General features: G+C 44.4%; 1 protein-coding gene and 1 long non-coding RNA gene across 3 annotated transcripts in view; both read left to right on the forward strand.

Annotated features, from left to right (window-relative positions):
- The window catches only part of LOC135537162 (proto-oncogene c-Rel-like), a 27,148-nt gene extending 5,433 nt beyond the window's left edge, over positions 1-21,715 (forward strand). The window contains exons 4-10 of the mRNA XM_064963372.1: positions 4,219-4,367; positions 4,952-5,043; positions 13,396-13,536; positions 14,863-14,967; positions 15,270-15,485; positions 15,642-15,785; positions 18,759-21,715. Of these exons, the coding sequence (XP_064819444.1) occupies positions 4,219-4,367; positions 4,952-5,043; positions 13,396-13,536; positions 14,863-14,967; positions 15,270-15,485; positions 15,642-15,785; positions 18,759-19,768 (1,857 nt within the window). The 3' untranslated portion in view covers positions 19,769-21,715. The remainder of the gene's footprint in view (positions 1-4,218; positions 4,368-4,951; positions 5,044-13,395; positions 13,537-14,862; positions 14,968-15,269; positions 15,486-15,641; positions 15,786-18,758) is intronic.
- LOC135537163 (uncharacterized) lies at positions 8,106-9,117 on the forward strand. 2 transcript variants are annotated; one of them, XR_010455136.1, is made up of 4 exons: positions 8,106-8,158; positions 8,343-8,483; positions 8,762-8,808; positions 8,902-9,117. It is a non-coding gene; the product is annotated as an uncharacterized LOC135537163 (long non-coding RNA). The 2 variants fall into 2 exon arrangements; XR_010455135.1 differs by lacking the exon at positions 8,902-9,117 and having other exon boundaries at positions 8,762-8,835.
- Positions 21,716-22,525: the final 810 nt, after the last annotated feature.

The raw sequence follows: 22,525 nt of genomic DNA on the forward strand, positions 1-22,525 counted from the left end.
CGATCAACCGAATATTCGGGGGGGCGCGGTTATTAAAAAACGAATTCACCGAGATCGGTTCAATTACTTGAATTCCATTTAGTCCAACGCGTCGTTTCTCTGGAGAGAAATCAAATCAAGAACTATATGGGACGCTGGGCTGAAGGGAGTTGTAGTTTTCATAAAGCAAATATTCCACCTAGTTCAGCGCAGGGACTGCGTAATTACTACAATGACCATAATCCATTGCGCCTGTTCTTTTCCGGCTCTGACACAGATGGATACACTTTTATGCCTGGTAAATTAGGTTAGATACACACAGACCGCATACGCCATCGCATGAGAGAGGAATGTACACAACACAACGATGAAATAGAGAGGGATAGAGAGTTCATGAAAGCATGCCTTATCTACTTTGAAGAGCCAGTGAAAGGATTTTGTCAGACAACTCGGCAGCATACTTAGGCAGGCTAGCCTAGCTAAACAGGATGAATACAGACAGCTCTGCAGTATATTTAGGCAGGTTAGCCTAGCTAAACAGGATGACTACAGACAGCTCTACAGTATATTTAGGCAGGTTAGCCTAGCTAAACAGGATGACTACAGACAGCTCTGCAGTATATTTAGGCAGGTTAGCCTAGCTAAACAGGATGACTACAGACAGCTCTGCAGTATAATTAGGCAGGTTAGCCTAGCTAAACAGGATGACTACAGACAGCTCTGCAGTATAATTAGGCAGGTTAGCCTAGCTAAACAGGATGACTACAGACAGCTCTGCAGTATAATTAGGCAGGTTAGCCTAGCTAAACAGGATGACTACAGACAACTCTGCAGTATATTTAGGCAGGTTAGCCTAGCTAAACAGGATGACTACAGACAGCTCTGCAGTATATTTAGGCAGGTTAGCCTAGCTAAACAGGATGACTACAGACAGCTCTGCAGTATATTTAGGCAGGCTAGCCTAGCTAAACAGGAAGACTACAGACAGCTCTGCAGTATATTTAGGCAGGTTAGCCTAGCTAAACAGGATGACTACAGACAGCTCTGCAGTATATTTAGGCAGGTTAGCCTAGCTAAACAGGAAGACTACAGACAGCTCTGCAGTATATTTAGGCAGGTTAGCCTAGCTAAACAGGATGACTACAGACAGCTCTGCAGCATACTAAAGCAGGCTAGCCTAGCTAAACAGGATGAATACAGACAGCTCTGCAGCATACTAAAGCAGGCTAGCCTAGCTAAACAGGATGAATACAGACAGCTCTGCAGCATACTAAAGCAGGCTAGCCTAGCTAAACAGGATGAATACAGACAGCTCTGCAGCATACTAAAGCAGGCTAGCCTAGCTAAACAGGATGACTACAGACAACTCTGCAGCATATTTAGGCAGGTTAGCCTAGCTAAACAGGATGACTACAGACAGCTCTGCAGTATAATTAGGCAGGTTAGCCTAGCTAAACAGGATGACTACAGACAGCTCTGCAGTATAATTAGGCAGGTTAGCCTAGCTAAACAGGATGACTACAGACAGCTCTGCAGTATAATTAGGCAGGTTAGCCTAGCTAAACAGGATGACTACAGACAGCTCTGCAGTATATTTAGGCAGGTTAGCCTAGCTAAACAGGATGACTACAGACAGCTCTGCAGTATATTTAGGCAGGTTAGCCTAGCTAAACAGGATGACTACAGACAGCTCTGCAGTATATTTAGGCAGGTTAGCCTAGCTAAACAGGATGACTACAGACAGCTCTGCAGTATATTTAGGCAGGTTAGCCTAGCTAAACAGGATGACTACAGACAGCTCTGCAGTATATTTAGGCAGGTTAGCCTAGCTAAACAGGATGACTACAGACAGCTCTGCAGTATATTTAGGCAGGTTAGCCTAGCTAAACAGGATGATGACAGTACAGTATGGGGAGAACAACATTAGATGGCCTGGCTGACTGACTTACTGCCTGAGATGATGACTTGAAGGAATACAAAAATGATAAAGACATCAAATAAAAACTAATATACACAACTGAAATATTTTATTATTTCATAGTAATGTACTATTTTTCTATTTGGACCTGACAGAGACAATGGAATTTGTTCTATGTTTTGGCAATAGAATATTCAACATTTTTGGCTTTGGATTTTCCATTAATAATTTTATTATAATTATTTGATAATTTATTTAATATCAAACAAATAATTGAACTTGAAAACCGTGGTAATTTAAAAAAAATATCAAACTGAAAAGCAGAAAATGCTCAGCACTAATACTACAGTATATCCATCTCAACACTAATACTACAGTATATCCATCTCAACACTAATACTACAGTATATCCATCTCAACACTAATACTACAGTATATCCATCTCAACACTAATACTACAGTATATCCATCTCAACACTAATACTACAGTATATCCATCTCAACACTAATACTACAGTATATCCATCTCAACACTAATACTACAGTATATCCATCTCAACACTAATACTACAGTATATCCATCTCAACACTAATACTACAGTATATCCACCTCAGCACTAATACTACAGTATATCCACCTCAGCACTAATACTACAGTATATCCATCTCAACACTAATACTACAGTATATCCATCTCAACACTAATACTACAGTATATCCATCTCAACACTAATACTACAGTATATCCATCTCAACACTAATACTACAGTATATCCACCTCAACACTAATACTACAGTATATCCATCTCAACACTAATACTACAGTATATCCATCTCAACACTAATACTACAGTATATCCATCTCAACACTAATACTACAGTATATCCATCTCAACACTAATACTACAGTATATCCATCTCCACACTAATACTACAGTATATCCATCTCAACACTAATACTACAGTATATCCATCTCAGCACTAATACTACAGTATATCCATCTCAACACTAATACTACAGTATATCCATCTCAACACTAATACTACAGTATATCCATCTCAACACTAATACTACAGTATATCCATCTCAACACTAATACTACAGTATATCCATCTCAACACTAATACTACAGTATATCCACCTCAGCACTAATACTACAGTATATCCATCTCAGCACTAATACTACAGTATATCCATCTCAACACTAATACATACTACAGTATATCCACCTCAGCACTAATACTACAGTATATCCATCTCAACACTAATACTACAGTATATCCATCTCAACACTAATACTACAGTATATCCATCTCAACACTAATACATACTACAGTATATCCATCTCAACACTAATACTACTGTATATACACTAGTGTATCATAATACGCTAACCCTGAGGAGTATATACAGGACCATATCCTAGTCACTAGTGTATTGCAGTATTCGAGCCAGCATTTGTCGCTAAATCTAGTCCTCTCTGACCCCATGAGCAGTTATTTCTGTTTTGAATTAGTTTCTACTCTCTCGGCCAATCTGAACACACAGCCACTCCTTCCTGCTCCAGCCCTGTGAAAACCACTCACAGACAGCTGTGATGAAATGATAAAGAGATTTAATGATTAGTGATGTCATTACTAGTATTCTAGACTCTCTGGTCTACTAACAACTTTCTGCTGTTTTCACTGATGTTGTCCATGTTATTGATTCCTCTCTTCTCCTCTTCTCCTCTCATATCCTCTCTTCTTCTCTCTTCTCTTCTCTTCTCTTCTCATATCTTTTCCTCTCATCTCTTCTCCTCTGTTCTCCTCTCCCCTCTCTTCTCTTCTGTTATCTTATCTCTTCTTATCTTCTCTCTTCTCCTCTCCCCTCTCTTCTCTTCTGTTATCTTATCTCCTCTTATCTTCTCTCTTCTCCTCTCCACTTCTCTTCTCTTCTATCTTCTCATCTCTTCTCCTCTCTCTTCTCTCTCTCTCTTCTCCTCTCCACTTCTCTTCTCTTATATTCTCCTCTCTTCTCCTCTTCTATCTTCTCATCTCTTCTCTTCTCCTCTCTCTTCTTTCTCTTCTCTTCTCCTCTCTCCACTTCTCTTCTCCTCTCTCTCTCTCTTCTCCTCTCTCCACTTCTCCTCTTCTCTTCTCCTCTCTTCTCCCCTCTCTTCTCCTCTCTCTTCTCTCTCTTCTCTTCTCTATGTTCCTCTTTTATTAGTGTATTTATCCTTTATTTAACCCGGTAAGTAATCTCTTTTACAATAACGACCTGAACGCCCTGTATTCACTTCCTTCTTTAAATGTTTACCCCTCCTCTCTTTCCCCATCAGATTCTGAACTACTGTGGGAAGGGCAAAGTGCGTGTTTCCCTGGTAACCAAGAACGAGCCCTTTAGGCCCCACCCACATGACTTGGTGGGCAAGGACTGCAAGGAGGGATTCTACGAAGCTGAGTTTGGCCCAGAGCGCAAGGTCTTCGCGTGAGTTACCCTTCATCACTTTACCCCATCGTCATCATCCACTTTAGTTTATCTCACACACACTGGTACCATTATCATCACCATCATTATAATAAACACAGTCACCACCATCATCATTATTTTCCACTTTTAGTCACCATCACTATCGCTATCATCATCATCATCATCATCACCCTTTTCACTGTCATTTGCATCACCACCCTCTTGTCAAGGGCAGAGTCATGTTGTGGGAGTTCCTCCAGTTGTTTTGCATGTGATGATGTGATCACACACACACACACACACACACACACACACACACACACACACACACACACACACACACACACACACACACACACACACACACACACACACACACACACACAGACACACACACACACAGACACACACACACACACACACACACACACACACTAGTCCTAATGGATGGCCCCTCACTTTGCAAAACCACAGTGCTGAGGGAATTCCCCAGATAATATCACTTTGTCTATGTATCTGTGTCACCGCTTGGGTTATACATGGAGACCATTTTGTGCCCTAGGACCCTGAGTTTCTGACTTCCCTATGCTTCGTATCCACAGCTTCCAGAATCTGGGTATCCAGTGTGTGAGGAGGAGAGAGGTAAAGGACTCCATCGTGCAGAGGATGACCAGAGGGATCAACCCATTCAATGGTGGGTTTCTCTCTCAGCTACAGTCTCTCAGGCTTTTCTCCCCCCCCCCCCCCTCTCTCTCCCCCTCTCTTCCTCACTCTCCCCCTCTCTTTCTCTCTCTCCCCCCTCTTCCTCTCTCTCCCCCCTCTCTTCCTCTCTCTCCCCCTCTCTTCCTCTCTCTCTCTCCCGCCTCTCTTCCTCTCTCTCCCCGCCTCTCTTCCTCCCTCTCCCCTCTCTTCCTCTCTCTCTCTCTCCCCCCCCTCTTTCACATTTACTTTCTGACATATTCATTTAGAGTGAGAAGTAGATATATATACATGGGCTTCTGCTGTCCTAACCACAACTAGACAGAGATAGATATGTCAATTTCCTCCTAGAACTTCTATCCCTGGGTCTCTGCAGCAAAGTGTCGTTGTTGTCTCCATTACAAGACAAGAGCGAACCTGCTTCCCCATTTTCATAACACACAGTTGTAGTGCTGGATGACACGTGAGAGAGGGGTGTGTGTGTGTGTGTGTGTGTGTGTGTGTGTGTGTGTGTGTGTGTGTGTGTGTGTGTGTGTGTGTGTGTGTGTGTGTGTGTGTGTGTGCTGAAGGTGTGCAGCCTCTGATAACATTGAAAACATGAAGTACTACCGTACAAGCCATTGTAATGATTGTACAGTACTGCCGTACAAGCCATTGTAATGATTGGACAGTACTGCCATACAAGCCATTGTAATGATTGGACAGTACTACCATACAAGCCATTGTAATGATTGGACAGTACTACCATACAAGCCATTGTAATGATTGGACAGTACTACCCTACAAGCCATTGTAATGATTGGACAGTACTGCCATACAAGCCATTGTAATGATTGGACAGTACTACCATACAAGCCATTGTAATGATTGGACAGTACTACCCTACAAGCCATTGTAATGATTGGACAGTACTACCCTACAAGCCATTGTAATGATTGGACAGTACTACCATACAAGCCATTGTAATGATTGGACAGTACTACCATACAAGCCATTGTAATGATTGGACAGTACTGCCATACAAGCCATTGTAATGATTGGACAGTACTGCCCTACAAGCCATTGTAATGATTGGACAGTACTACCATACAAGCCATTGTAATGATTGGACAGTACTGCCATACAAGCCATTGTAATGATTGGACAGTACTGCCATACAAGCCATTATAATGATTGGACAGTACTGCCATACAAGCCATTGTAATGATTGGACAGTACTACCATACAAGCCATTGTAATGATTGGACAGTACTACCATACAAGCCATTGTAATGATTGGACAGTACTACCATACAAGCCATTGTAATGATTGGACAGTACTACCATACAAGCCATTGTAATGATTGGACAGTACTACCATACAAGCCATTGTAATGATTGGACAGTACTACCATACAAGCCATTGTAATGGTATATAGATACCATCCTGTAGGTTTTCTGTCCAGCCCTGTTCCTGGAGCCTCCAGGTTCTCTAGATTAGGGTTGGACAGAAAACCTACTGGACAGTATCTCTCCCGGAACAGGGTTGGAGTTATAACCTACTGGACAGTATCTCTCCCGGAACAGGGTTGGAGTTATAACCTACTGGACAGTATCTCTCCAGGAACAGGGTTGGAGTTATAACCTACTGGACAGTATCTCTCCCGGAACAGGGTTGGAGTTATAACCTACTGGACAGTATCTCTCCCGGAACAGGGTTGGAGTTATAACCTACTGGACAGTATCTCTTCCGGAACAGGGTTGGAGTGCCCTGATATAGGGCCTTAACTGGCAACACAGGCTCGCTCTGATTTGTCAATAGCAAATGAGGAAATCTGGTCACTGTTTGGCCATACAGAACTTTTGTGTTTTTAAAAGGAAGTAGGAGTCATTATTCATCGATGTGAATAACACACAGCAGTTCTGTTACTAAACTTTGTACCGATTCTGTTACACCACTTCCTCTCAACTCCCCTCGACTGTTTTACCTCATCATGTCCGCTACTCTTTACGGCTCGACTCCCCTCGACTGATAAGGGAGGAGAGAAAACCCACAGACACTCAGCCCTCCGTGGAATGATTTTGCCACCTGCAATGTAGAATAACTAGAGTTTCCAGTCCAGGTCGTTGTTTCCGTGGTGACGGTCGGTGGTGAGTTGTCGCGACAATGGTCGAATGGCAAGGCAAGAGAAGAACATTTCACTTCTGCAGTGAAACACAGCTGCTTCCTGTATAGGGAGAGATACAGACAGACGCACACACACATACACACATACACACACACACACAACTCCCCTTCCGTTTATGTATACAGACCACTAGGTGGGAAAATGGCTGACATCATTAAAAAAAATGGAATTCCATTTTGTTCATTTTTTGTTCCTGTGAGCTCAATGCGCAGTTTCCCGAACTGTGTGATGTTGTAGGGAGTTGTAGTTTCCCTTAAAGATAAATTAGATCCAGCCTGAACTGTGCCATGTAGTAGGGAGTTGTAGTTTCCCTTAAAGATAAATCAGATCCAGCCTGAACTGTGCCATGTAGTAGGGAGTTGTAGTTTCCAACAGGCCAATATTCGACATAGGGTTAATCAATGGATTTGAAGGTGGTTTCTAGACAGGTTGGGACGAGGGTTAATCAATGGATTTGAAGGGGGTTTCTAGACAGGTTGGGACGAGGGTTAATCAATGGATTTGAAGGTGGTTTCTAGACAGGTTGGGACGAGGGTTAATCAATGGATTTGAAGGGGGTTTCTAGACAGGTTGGGACGAGGGTTAATCAATGGATTTGAAGGTGGTTTCTAGACAGGTTGGGACGAGGGTTAATCAATGGATTTGAAGGTGGTTTCTAGACAGGTTGGGACGAGGGTTAATCAATGGATTTGAAGGTGGTTTCTAGACAGGTTGGGACGAGGGTTAATCAATGGATTTGAAGGGGTTTCTAGACAGGTTGGGACGAGGGTTAATCAATGGATTTGAAGGTGGTTTCTAGACAGGTTGGGACGAGGGTTAATCAATGGATTTGAAGGGGTTTCTAGACAGGTTGGGACGAGGGTTAATCAATGGATTTGAAGGGGTTTCTAGACAGGTTGGGACGAGGGTTAATCAATGGATTTGAAGGGGGTTTCTAGACAGGTTGGGACGAGGGTTAATCAATGGATTTGAAGGGGTTTCTAGACAGGTTGGGACGAGGGTTAATCAATGGATTTGAAGGGGTTTCTTGACAGGTTGGGACGAGGGTTAATCAATGGATTTGAAGGGGTTTCTAGACAGGTTGGGACGAGGGTTAATCAATGGATTTGAAGGGGTTTCTAGACAGGTTGGGACGAGGGTTAATCAATGGATTTGAAGGGGGTTTCTAGACAGGTTGGGACGAGGGTTAATCAATGGATTTGAAGGGGGTTTCTAGACAGGTTGGGACGAGGGTTAATCAATGGATTTGAAGGGGGTTTCTAGACAGGTTGGGACGAGGGTTAATCAATGGATTTGAAGGGGTTTCTAGACAGGTTGGGATGAGGGTTAATCAATGGATTTGAAGGGGTTTCTAGACAGGTTGGGACGAGGGTTAATCAATGGATTTGAAGGTGGTTTCTAGACAGGTTGGGACGAGGGTTAATCAATGGATTTGAAGGGGTTTCTAGACAGGTTGGGACGAGGGTTAATCAATGGATTTGAAGGTGGTTTCTAGACAGGTTGGGACGAGGGTTAATCAATGGATTTGAAGGGGTTTCTAGACAGGTTGGGACGAGGGTTAATCAATGGATTTGAAGGGGGTTTCTAGACAGGTTGGGACGAGGGTTAATCAATGGATTTGAAGGGGTTTCTAGACAGGTTGGGACGAGGGTTAATCAATGGATTTGAAGGTGGTTTCTAGACAGGTTGGGACGAGGGTTAATCAATGGATTTGAAGGGGGTTTCTAGACAGGTTGGGACGAGGGTTAATCAATGGATTTGAAGGTGGTTTCTAGACAGGTTGGGACGAGGGTTAATCAATGGATTTGAAGGGGGTTTCTAGACAGGTTGGGACGAGGGTTAATCAATGGATTTGAAGGTGGTTTCTAGACAGGTTGGGACGAGGGTTAATCAATGGATTTGAAGGGGTTTCTAGACAGGTTGGGACGAGGGTTAATCAATGGATTTGAAGGTGGTTTCTAGACAGGTTGGGACGAGGGTTAATCAATGGATTTGAAGGGGTTTCTAGACAGGTTGGGACGAGGGTTAATCAATGGATTTGAAGGTGGTTTCTAGACAGGTTGGGACGAGGGTTAATCAATGGATTTGAAGGTGGTTTCTAGACAGGTTGGGACGAGGGTTAATCAATGGATTTGAAGGTGGTTTCTAGACAGGTTGGGACGAGGGTTAATCAATGGATTTGAAGGGGTTTCTAGACAGGTTGGGACGAGGGTTAATCAATGGATTTGAAGGTGGTTTCTAGACAGGTTGGGACGAGGGTTAATCAATGGATTTGAAGGTGGTTTCTAGACAGGTTGGGACGAGGGTTAATCAATGGATTTGAAGGTGGTTTCTAGACAGGTTGGGACGAGGGTTAATCAATGGATTTGAAGGTGGTTTCTAGACAGGTTGGGACGAGGGTTAATCAATGGATTTGAAGGGGGTTTCTAGACAGGTTGGGACGAGGGTTAATCAATGGATTTGAAGGGGGTTTCTAGACAGGTTGGGACGAGGGTTAATCAATGGATTTGAAGGGGGTTTCTAGACAGGTTGGGACGAGGGTTAATCAATGGATTTGAAGGGGGTTTCTAGACAGCCAAAGAGATTATTCATACGGGTGACAAGATTCAGCTTCCCCGTCTCAGTCCTCTCAGCCTTTTACATTCTCAACCCTCCACCTGCTTAACCTCTCTTGATCTGTAGCTGTCTCTCTCTTTCACACACACACACACACACACACACACACACACACACACACACACACACACACACACACACACACACACACACACACACACACACACACACACACACACACACACACACACACACACACACACACACACCTGCCACTCTGCCTCCCCCTCTCTCACCCTTCCTCATTCTCACAGTACCTACCTACAGTACCAGCTAATCAACCCAGCTCCAAACCCAGACCTCTCTAGATGTCTGTCTGTGTGTCTGTCTGTGTGTCTGTGTGTCTGTCTGTGTGTCTTTGTGTCTGTCTGTGTGTCTGTCTGTGTGTCTGTGTGTCTGTCTGTGTGTCTGTCTGTCTGTCCGCCTGTCCGTCTGTCAGCCTGTCTGCCTGCATGTCTGTCTGTCTGCCTGTCTGTCTGTCTGCCTGACTGCCTGTCGGTGTTTGGCCAGCACACACACACACACACACACAAGTGTGAGAACATCTATTTCCACTTCTATTAGAGGTGCTGATGTCTGCCACCCTCTCAGCTTGCCTGTTGGACTCCAAGTCAACATACACAGTTTAATGCATACAGTAGTGGACCCTACCTCCTTCCCCTTGCTCTGTCTGGTCATTGTGGTTTTACCAGGGCTGCTGTCTACGTCAATTCTCCTCTCTCCCCCTCTCTTAGCCCCTCCCTCTCTTAGCCCCTCCCTCACTCCCCTCTTCCTCCTTCTCTCTCTCTTTCGAGTCAGAAGTCGTCATTGGTTGCCCCTGACAGTCTCGTTTCTCAAGTCTGTGTTAAACACACCTACACACAGACATACACACTTATACACACACTGATATTTCCACCTGCGGTGACATCACTAGGCGTCACAATGGTGATGCTGTAGGAGGGATAACCTCTAGAAAGAACCCAGAGAGAGAGGACCAAGAGAGAGAGAGGGAGAGAACCCAGAGAGAGAGAGGGAGAGGACCCAGAGAGAGAGAAAGAGAACCCAGAGAGTGAAAGAGAACCCAGAGAGTGAAAGAGAACCCAGAGAGAGAGAGAGGACCCAGAGAGAGAGAGAGAGAGAACCCAGAGAGAGAGAGAGAGGACCCAGAGAGAGAGAAAGAGAACCCAGAGAGAGAGAGAAAGAGAACCCAGAGAGAGAGAGAACAAAGCTGTGAATGATCTGAGAGACAAGGCAAGAAGGGCATTCTACGCCATCAAAAGGAAAATAAAATTCAACATACCAATTAGGATCTGGCTAAAAATACTTATATCAGTTATGGAACCCATTGGCCTTTATGGTTGTGAGGTCTGGGGTCCGCTCACCAACCAAGAATTCACAAAATGGGACAAACACCAAATTGAGACTGCATGCAGAATTCTGCAAAAAATACCCCCGGTGTACAATGTAAAACACCAAATAATGCATGCAGAGCAGAATTAGGCCGATACCCGCTAATGATCAAAATCCAGAAAAGAGCCGTTAAATTCTACAACCACCTAAAAGGAAGCGATTCCCACACCTTCCACAACAAAGCCATCACCTATAGAGTGATGAACCTGGAGAAGAGTCCCCTAAGCAAGCTGGTCCTGGGGCTCTGTTCACAAACACACTCCACAAAGCCCCAGGACAGCAACACAATTAGACCCAACCAAATCACGAGAAAACAAAAAGATAATTACTTGACACATTGGAAAGAATTAACAAAAAAACTGAGCAAACTAGAATGCTATTTGGCCCTAAACAGAGAGTACACAGCGGCAGAATACCTGACCACTGTGACTGACCCAAACTTAAGGAAAGCTTTGACTATGTACAGACTCAGTGAGCATAGCATTGCTATTGAGAAAGGCCGCCGTAGGCAGACCTGGCTCTCAAGAGAAGACAGGCTATGTGCTCACTGCCCACAAAATGAGGTGGAAACTGAGATGCACTTCCTAACCTCCTGCCAAGTGTATAACCATATTAGAGACACATATTTTTCTCAGATTACACAGATCCACAAAGAATTTGAAAACCCAATTTTGATAAACTCCCATATCTACTGGGTGAATTTCCACAGTGTGCCATCACAGCAGCAAGATGAGTGACCTGTTGCCACAAGAAAAGGACAACCAAGTGAAGAACAAACACCATTGTAAATACAACCCAAGAGAGAGAGAGGGGGGGCAGAGAGAGAGCTAGAGAGACAGAAAGAGAAAGAGAGAGGCAGAAAGAGAGAAAGCGTGGGCTGATATGAAACATGGTCACCGTACGTGTGTGTGGGGGTGTGACACTTTTGGGCTGTCAAAACCGTTAATGCATGTGTATATGTGTGTGGGGGGGGGGGGGGACCTATATCTCTGTGTGTGGATGAGTAGGTCTAAGAGTCTGTGGGTTGTATCTGTGACGTTTCTAACCACCCTAACTAAGCACTACCTGCATGTGAGGCTGGGGGAACCTCCCACGTGCCCCATGTCAGAGCCCAAACACTCTGCTACTACGGGCCATAGAGAAGGTGTTAAGGGTAGACGTCTTGTAAGACACTCTCTCACGCACTACTGCACATCTCTCACTCTCTCACTCACTCCCTCCCTCTCTCTCTCTCTCTCTCTCTCCCTCCCTCACTCTCTCTCTCTCTCTTTCTTTCACACTCCCCTCTCTCTCTCTCTCCCTCCCTCCCTCTCTCTCCCTTTGTTCTTCACTGGTTGCCCTTTTCTCGTGGCAACAGGTCACAAATCTTGCTGCTGTGATGACACACTGTGGAATTTCACCCCGTAGATATGGGAGTTTATCAAAATTGGGTTTTCAAATTCTTTGTGGATCTGTGTAATCTGAGTGAAATATGTCTCTCTAATATGGTTATACATTTGGCAGGAGGTTAGGAAGTGCATCTCAGTTTCCACCTCATTTTGTGGGCAGTGAGCACATAGCCTGTCTTCTCTTGAGAGCCATGTCTGCCTACGGCGGCCTTTCTCAATAGCAAGGCTATGCTCACTGAGTCTGTACATAGTCAAAGCTTTCCTTAAGTTTGGGTCAGTCACAGTGGTCAGCTATTCTGCCACTGTGTACTCTCTGTTTAGGGCCGCACACTCTCTCTCTCTCTCTCTCTCTCTCTCTCTCTCTTTCCCTCTCTCTCTCTTTCATGCCCTACCGCTCTCTCTTAGATCCCTGTGCAACCCAGTCTCCTTTTCCTTCTCTGTCTATCGTATTTTAACTTTTTTGAAAGGAGATGGTGTTTCTCTTTCCTATTGTGGACAATAGTGTTTCAACTACGTTGAAACGAGTAGCCCGTTTACTACTCACGTATTCAACCACTGAATAAGGTTGTGTGTGTGTGTGTGTGTGTGTGTGTGTGTGTGTGTGTGTGTGTGTGTGTGTGTGTGTGTGTGTGTGTGTGTGTGTGTGTGTGTGTGTGTGTGTGTGTGTGTGTGTGTGTGTGTGTGTGTGTGTGTGTGTGTGTGCGCGTGTGTGTGTGCTCGTGCGTGCGTGCGTATATTTCCTTGACGTTTGATTGGCTGACTGACTGATTGATGTCCCCGCAGTGCCACGGGAGCAGCTGTTACAGACCGAGGAGTACGACCTGAACGTGGTGCGACTCTGTCTGCAGGTCTTCCTACAGGACGACAGCGGACACTACAACCGCGCGCTCAACCCCATTGTCACAAACCCCATCTACGACAACAGTGAGTATAGCTAGGCTATCACTAGCTAGCCTTGACGTTCAATAGTCAGGCTTACCCTAGCACAAACCTCATCTACGACAACAGTGAGTAGATCTAGGCTATAACTAGCTAGCCTTGACGTTCAATGGTCAGGCTTACCCTAGCACAAACCTCATCTATGACAACAGTGAGTCGATCTAGGCTATAACTAGCTAGCCTTGACGTTCAATAGTCAGGCTTACCCTAGCACAAACCTCATCTACGACAACAGTGAGTCGATCTAGGCTATCACTAGCTAGCCTTGACGTTCAATAGTCAGGCTTACACTAGCACAAACCTCATCTACGACAACAGTGAGTATAGCTAGGCTATCACTAGCTAGCCTTGACGTTCAATAGTCAGGCCTACCCTAGCACAAACCTCATCTACGACAACAGTGAGTATAGCTAGGCTATCACTAGCTAGCCTTGACATTGAATAGCCAGGCTAACCCTGGCACAAACCTCATCTACGACAACAATGAGTATAGCTATGCTAATGCTAGCTAGCTTAAATAACTTCATATACGATAACCATAAAATAGCCAGGCTAATGCTAGCACCAACGCTAGCCAGGCTAATGCTCGCTAGCACCACCCCCATCTACAGCAACAGTGAGTATCCAGTAGCTAGGCTAACCCTAGCTTGCTTACAGACCTGTATATACATTACCAGTGAGCGCTGTAGCCAGGCTAGCACTAGCTAGGACTAACCCTAGCCGGGCTAAAGCTAGCTAGCACCAACCTCATCTAAGACAACAGTGAGTAGACCCAAGAGTGACTACTACGCTAATGCTATCTTATGACGACCTGGCTACATTCTCTGTCTATTCTGTTTATAGAGAAAGAGGAAGCAAGCAGACCACAAACTCAACATTAACATGAATGTTTTAAGCAGCACTGTTGCCGTGGTTCACTTCCTCATATGAAAGCATGCATGTGATTCTCTATCTCGTTAGAGAGCACTCCAAGATAATTTGATGCCCGTGTCGTCTGTCCCTAGTGCTCTGGTGTTAAACTGCCTGACTGAAACTGGTGAAAGTTATTCTTTATACCTGACAAGAGTGTAGGGTTAAAGAGATTTCACTCACAATATACATACATGGCATGCTTGCTCACACACACACACACACACACACACACACACACACAGACACAGACACACACACACACACACACACACACACACACACACACACACACACAGACACACACACACACACACACAGACACACACACACACAGACACACACAGACACACACACCGTGTAACCTTTGCCATCTCCTCTCCTGTAACCTTTGTCACCAAGGGGCTCCGAACACGGCTGAGCTGCGTATCTGTCGGGTCAACAGGAACAGTGGCTGTGTGAAGGGAGGAGACGAGATCTTTCTGCTGTGTGATAAAGTCCAGAAAGGTACAGTATGTCCACAGATTGTAAAGACATTGAAAATATGTATTCTCACCTTCCCTTCCATGGATCACAATGTACTGCTATGGGACTCCTGATCACGGGCCGGTTGTGATGCTATATGTGTCTCTTTCCATCCATCCATCCATCCATCCATACACACGCACACACACACACACACACACACACACACACACACACATACATACATACACTTCCTTAGTCATACTCCTTGTCTCTCCTCTCCTATTCACTCACTCCTTCATTTCCTCATCCCTCCATCCCTCCCATTCCCTGCTCCTGTCCAGATGACATTGAGGTGCGTTTCTTCACTCCTGGCTGGGAGGCTAAGGGCTCCTTCTCCCAGGCTGACGTTCACCGCCAGGTGGCCATCGTCTTTAAGAGCCCGCCTTACTACGACACGTCCATCACCGGCCCGGTCACTGTGCACATGCAGTTACGCCGTCCCACCGACCAGGAAGTCAGCGAGCCCATGGAGTTCAGATATCTACCCGACGACAAGGGTGAGGAAGCCATCTCATTTTTTATATTCATTCTCTCCCTGTTGTAATCATAGTTTACTCATTCATATTGACTGCTCTATTAATCAGGAACATACCATGTGAATGTTGGTTTCCGCTGGCTGACACTTTAACATAGTATCTGTGTGTTGGCTACAGATCCCTATGGTTGCCAGGAGAAGAAGAGGAGAAGAGAGCAACTGATGAAAACCTTACCCGGGTTCCTACCTTTAGGTGGAATGAATCCCATGAACAGGCCGAAGGCAGTACCACACAGTCCCATGGCCCAGTCCATGAGAAAAGGTAAGAGAACACACACACACACACACACACACACACACACACACACACACACACACACACACCACGTAACCAACCCCGACCTAGACCCAGACACTGATCATCTTATCTTAAACCACCTGCTACCTCTATTTCTCTGTGTCTGTCTGTGGAATGCACACACACACTCACACACACACACACATAAAATCTCCCACTGAAATAAACGCACGAAAGTCGTGATATTGATGGAACTTTACTTAACAACCTGGTCTCAGAGCAAAACATATTATATTTTACGAAATCCATGCCACTCTATTTAGCATGATATGTTACTTTACATTAGGTTACATTACATTGGCATACCAATGTAATAGCGGTCGTACAATATAATACGAATTACATCGTTTAATATGATGTATTACATTCGACTACTGTAGTGTTTTTTTGGCTCCCGGGTGGTGCAGTGGTCTAAGGCACTGCATCGCTGTGCTAGAGGCATCACTACAGACCCTGGTTCGATCCCGGACTGTATCACAACCGGCCCGTGATCGGGAGTCCCATAGTGTGGCTCACAATTGGCACAGCATCATCTGGGTTAGGGGAGGGTTTGGCCGGGGTAGGCCATCATTATAAATAAGAACTTGTTCTTAACGTCTTGATACTCCCCACCCCGGATCCGGGATTGTGAATAAAGCCTCAGGCTCATTAGCATAACGCAACGTTAACGATTTCTGAAAATCGCAAATAAAATGAAAATAATGCACCTGCTCTCAAGCTTAGCCTTTTTTTAACAACACTGTCATCTCAGATTTTCAAAATATGCAGCTGAAAAAGACGCACCAATTTCGACGGAGGACACCGGGCGGACACCTGGAAAATGTAGTCTCTTATGGTCAATCTTCCAATGATATGCCTACAAATACGTCACAATGCTGCAGACACCTTGGGGAAACGACAGAAAGGGCAGGCTCATTCGTCTCGCATTCACAGCCATATAAGGAGACAATGGAAAACGGAGCCTCAAAATTCCTGCTGGTTTCCTGGATGCCGTTTCATCTTGGTTTTGCCTGTAGCACCCGTTCTAGGGCACCCACAGAGAATATCTTTGCAGTTCTGGAAACGTCAGAGTGTTTTCTTTCCAAAGCTATCAATTATATGCATAGTCGAGCATCTTTTTGTGACAAAATATTGTGCTTAAAACGGGCACGTCTTTTTATCCAAAAATGAAATAGCGCCCCCATAGCATCAAGAGGTTTTAACTGACTTGCCTCGTTAAATAAAGGTTAAATAATATATATATTTTTTTAAGTATGAGGTTCGACTAGTTTAGTGTGGCAGGGTAGCCTAGTGGTTAGAGAGTTGGACTAGTAACCGGAAGGTTGCAAGTTCAAACCCCCGAGCTGACAAGGTACAATTCTGTCGTTCTGCCCCTGAACAGGCAGTTAACCCACTGTTCCTAGGCCGTCATTGAAAATAAGAATTTGTTCTTAACCTCTCTGGGCAACCCGACACACTAGCGTCCCACCTTGCCAACAATAAATGCAAATGCGCTACGCCAAATGCTAATAGCACTTGTTAAAACTCAAACGTTCATTAAAACACACATGCAGGGTACTCAATTGAAGCTACACTCGTTGTGAATCTAGCCAACAAGTCAGATGAGAAGCTATTATCTGATACCATGCAACACCCCGAAATACCTGAAGGGGACGTAAACAAAAGAATTAGCATAGCCGGCGCTACACAAAACGCAGAAATAAAATATAAAACATTCATTACCTTTGACGAGCTTCTTTGTTGGCACTCCTATATGTCCCATAAACATCACAATTGGGTCTTTTTTTCGATTAAATTGGTCCTTGTATACCCAAAATGTCCATTTATGAAGACTGTGATCCAGGAAAAACACAGTTTCTAAACGCAACGTTATTTTTTTAAATTAAAAAAGTTGCCTATAAACTTTGACAAAACACTTCAAACTACTTCTGTAATCCAACTTTAGGTATTAGTAAACGTTAATAAACGATCAAATTGATCACGGAGCGATCTGTATTCAATAGCAGCAAGTTTGGAAAACGACGTCCACTTTCCCTCTTCCATAACTTTCTGTTGTGTACCCGAAGACAGGATGTGCCTATTACTCATATGACCAAGGATTTACCTGAATAGAATTCACAACACTGGCGACATCGTGTGGAAGCTGTAGGAACTGTAAGCCGGTCGCTATCTATTATACCTTGCATTAGACAATACAGAGACTGGCGGATTGATTTTTTTCTTCGTCGATTTTGTGATCAGGTTTCCTTGGGATTTTGACCACGAAACACGTTCTGTTATAGTCACAGACATCATTTAACCAGTTTTAGAAACTTCAGAGTGTTTTCTATCCACACATGCTAATTATATGCATATACTATATTCCTGGCATGAGTAGCAGGACGTTGAAATGTTGCGCGATTTTTAACAGAATGTTGAAAAAAGTAGCCCGATCTCTTAACAGGTTTTAACTGACTTGCCTAGTTAAATAAAGGTTAAATAAAATAAAATATATTACGTTCAACTAGTTTATTATGACATTATGTTTGACTAGTTTGGTATGATATATTACGTTAAGGTTAGGGTTAGGTTAAATGGTAAAGGTTAGGGTTAGCGGAAGGATTAGCTAACATGTTAAGTCGTTGCAAAGTAGCTAAAAAGTAGTAAGTAGTTGCAAAATTGCTAATTAGCTAAAACGCTAAACTTGTCCGTGATGAGATTCGAACTCACAACATTTGAGTCGCTAGCTCCACGTTCACGTTATACATATCACACTAAATAGAGTGCCTTGGATTTTAGGAAAATATTTGATGTTTTTGCTCTGAGACCAGGCTGTATTTAAGCCTTGTTGTAGAGATGTATTGTTTTGCTCTGAGACCAGGCTGTATTTAAGCCTTGTTGTAGAGATGTATTTCTATATACACAACAACACTAATCTCCAAACCTCCTCTTTGCCAGACATAAACAACATGTACATGAAACAGCCCTCTCCCGCTATGATGCGTCAAACCCCTCCTACCATGTACAACCACGGCAACCAACATTACCAACAGCATAGCCCTCAGCAGCGCACAATGATGACATCCATCAACCAGATGTGGCCCCAACCCAACCCGACTTTGTCCCTGGAGACCATCAGAATTAACCCCTCGAGCACCGGTAGTAACCAGGGTAACGGTATGCAGCAACAGCAGGTGAACCACTGTGCTACCTCTGGGTACCTTCATGAAGGGGAGAGCAGCAGTAGTGGTAGCGGTGGTGGTGGTGGTAACATCCTGCCCCAACTCACCATGGGGGACCTGCAATGTCTGGGTCTGGAGCCCAATCTCCAGGGTCCTTCGGCCAGCCATGCCCTGCCCGGTGGGCCTGATCTCCAGCTCCACCACCAGCAGCCTCACCCCCAGCACCCTCACCAGCGGCAGCACTTCCACCACCAACAGCATAGACAGCAGCAGCTCCACCAGAGGAAAGGGCCATCCTTTACCCAGGGCATGGGGAGCCAGGAAGGGCAGATCCAGGGGAGTCAGACCCAGACCCTGGGCCTCCAGGCACCCTGGAGCAACGGTGGCGAAGTGGGGTCCCTGGGGTTGGGCTTCCTCCTGGATAGCGTGGAGAGTGATGAGATCATCCAGGGCCTGGTGGGAGGCAGGGGCCCTCAGGCCACCTTCCAACTGAAGCAGGAGCCCCTAACTGGGGGACAGGAGGGCCAGATGACCGCCTCTTGTTCCTTCTCCGCCTCGGACGGCCAGCAGCAGCAGTCGTACGCCAACCTCCATCCCCGGCCTATGAGTAACAGCAACGGCATCACCATGGAGACAGCAAGGCATGAAAGCACCAATAGCAACTCCAACAACATCCAGGCCCTCAAGAACTTACAGAACCCCTTTACCCCAGCCAAAGGAATGGGGCAAGAAGGTGCCCATTATGACTCCTTGGCTGCCTGGGCCTTTTACACTCCACCGCAGTGACTTGGCACATTCTCAGCCTGTGGAAAATGCTTCTGGCAGTCTCAGTGAGCAAATGCTTAGTCATCTTGTCTGTGCAAGAATGTGGTCAGAACTTGTGCACAGACATAGAGATATGTTCAGGGCAAAGGTAACTCAACTGGCTATATGAATATGATATGAATGTACTTATTTTTTTATATCACTCAATCAGACTCCGAGTCAGATGGGTTGAGTTCTCTGCCAACAGAAGTAATCGATGCTTTGCGGTTTTAACGTGATGAATATGCTTTGTGGTTTTAACGTGATGAATATGCTTTTGAGGAAAAGGGGGATAAAGGTTAAGATAAACACGTAATCGTATGTTTTTGTTGACACTTTACTTGAAGTGGGCTGTTATAAGGGCCTTACTAACGCATACAGAAGCAAGAATGTCATTACGCCAAATCATGTTGTTCAGTTAAAAAGAGCACATGGTTAAAATGGTTCACACCATTCAGACCAATGAGGGTTCGGAACATTAAAGCCAACTATCTCAGGAGGATCTTTTATCAGATAGAACCTTGTAGTTCTAATGTTCCGATTCAACAGTCTGCTGTTCCATGTTCCGTGACAGTGTTATGTTGCAGTGTAATGTTGGTCGTAGAGCCTCCAGAGTGGCCCGGTGGTCGAAGACACTGTTCTAGCTGTGCCACTAGAGATCCTGGTTTGAGTCCAGGCTCTGTCGCAGCCGGCCGCGACCCGGGTGACCCATGTGGTGGCGCACAATTGGCCCAGTGTCGTTTGGATTAGAGGAGGGTTTGGTTGGCTGGGATGTTCTTGTCCCATCGCGCTCTAGCAACTCCTGTGGCGGGCCGGGCGCTATGCACGCCGACACGGTCAGCAGGTGACACTGTGTTTTCTCCAACACATTGGTGTGGCTGTCTTCTGGGTTAAGCGGACATTGTGTCAAGAAGCAGTGCGGCTTGGCTGGGTCGTGTTTAGGAGGACGCACGGCTCTCGACCTTCGCCTCTCCCGAGTCCGTACGGGAGTTGCAGCGATGGCACAAGACTGTAACTACCAATTGGGGAGAAAAAGAGGTAAAAATACAAAAAAAAATCTAAAAACATTTATAAAGGTTGAGCATAAAAAAACTGTCATGACCTGTTACGTCAGCTGTTATAACAGCATCATAGAGGTATTATGACAAGTCCACTTTAGGTAAAGTGTTCTATGTCCTGTACATCTACAATAAAAGCCAGTTGAGAGTTTAGCATGTTCAATCTCTACAAATGCTATAGCTCTGAAGAGTGGCGAGGTACTCAGATTCCCTCAGAGGAAGATTCTGGGAGTCCAGTCAGTCACTGTTGGAATACTTCAGAGATGCGTCCTTGTTTCCTTGACTCATCCTGTCACTCGCTGAGCTACAAGTGATAGTATATCTGAAAGCAAGGTGACCACCTTATTACTTCCACCAATCCAACCAATTGAGATCCGTGATGACTTCAGGTGAGGTAGGAAGGAAGGATGCATTTCTAAAGTATTTCGACAGGACCAGTGGTAGGTAGCACTGTGGTATTCCCTGGTAATGGCTATGTCATATTAATAATCACGTGTGCTATCTATCCCAGAGTTCTCAGGGCATTGTGATGTGATCAACACTATGGAACATCCCAAATGACACCCTATTCCCTAGTGCACTATATTAGGGCTCTGATCAAAACTAGTGCACGGCATAGGGGATAAGGTGCACTTTGGGATGCTGACCGTGGTTCCACATCAAATGCATCATTTACTTTTCATGTCATAATTTACCCAAATACTGTATGTATGGTTTATAAATACTGTATGCATGGTGTATAAATGTTGATGGGTTTTTGTCTTAAAAAGTTATTATTTTTCATGAACAACATTTTGTAAGCTGATGATGTTTCTGTGGTATTTTCCTAAATGTTTTATGCAAATAATTCTTAATAAAAATCTTTATTTTATTCCAGACAAGTTTGCAATTGATTGTATCGAAAGGGAAACAACATACTTAGTGCTCATTTCCAGTGGACGAAATTATCAGTATTTCATATTTGCCATAATCTCTGAAACAAAAACGCTACTTAATAGTGTCAGGCGACATTATATTTGCGTATATACGTATAACATTTGCATATATACATATTATATTTGAATATACACACATATTGTATTTGCATATATACCTATTATATTTGCATATATACATATATTTGCCCTTATTCTTATACCTTTTTAATGACATTTGAGCCTAATAATTTAAAGTGCAACTTCTCCTTTGATCTAAGATATGAAATATGAAAGATCGTTACAGGTCGGCCCTAATGTAACAATGTTGACAGTATCTTTTACCAATAGCAAGATGTTGTCCTCGTGAGTCTGTCCCTGTCAGACACACGTCCTTTCTGGAGGCCGGACAGCCAATCCCGTCGCTCTACTGTGGTTATATTCATGCTCACTTTTTTGTTGTTGTTTACCTTATAAGTTGCCTATTGCATGATTTACAGTAAACCAGTGTTCATCATTCCAGTCTTTGGATGGGGCAATAGTCATCCGTGGTGATGCAATGCTCGATGTTCTGGTAAATGGATACAGTGTTTTTAACCACCCCACTGTCCAAATATCCAGTCATGCTTTTTCAAACACTTTTTTCTTCTTCTTTTCTTGGCATGCATCCCAAATGGTAACCTATTCCCTATGTAGTGCACTATTTTTGACCAGGGCCCTATAGAGTTGAAGCCTTGTTGGACTCAAAAGGAGTGCACAGTGGTGGG

This window comes from Oncorhynchus masou, unplaced genomic scaffold, assembly GCF_036934945.1.
Source record: "Oncorhynchus masou masou isolate Uvic2021 unplaced genomic scaffold, UVic_Omas_1.1 unplaced_scaffold_714, whole genome shotgun sequence".
Lineage (NCBI taxonomy): Eukaryota > Metazoa > Chordata > Actinopteri > Salmoniformes > Salmonidae > Oncorhynchus > Oncorhynchus masou.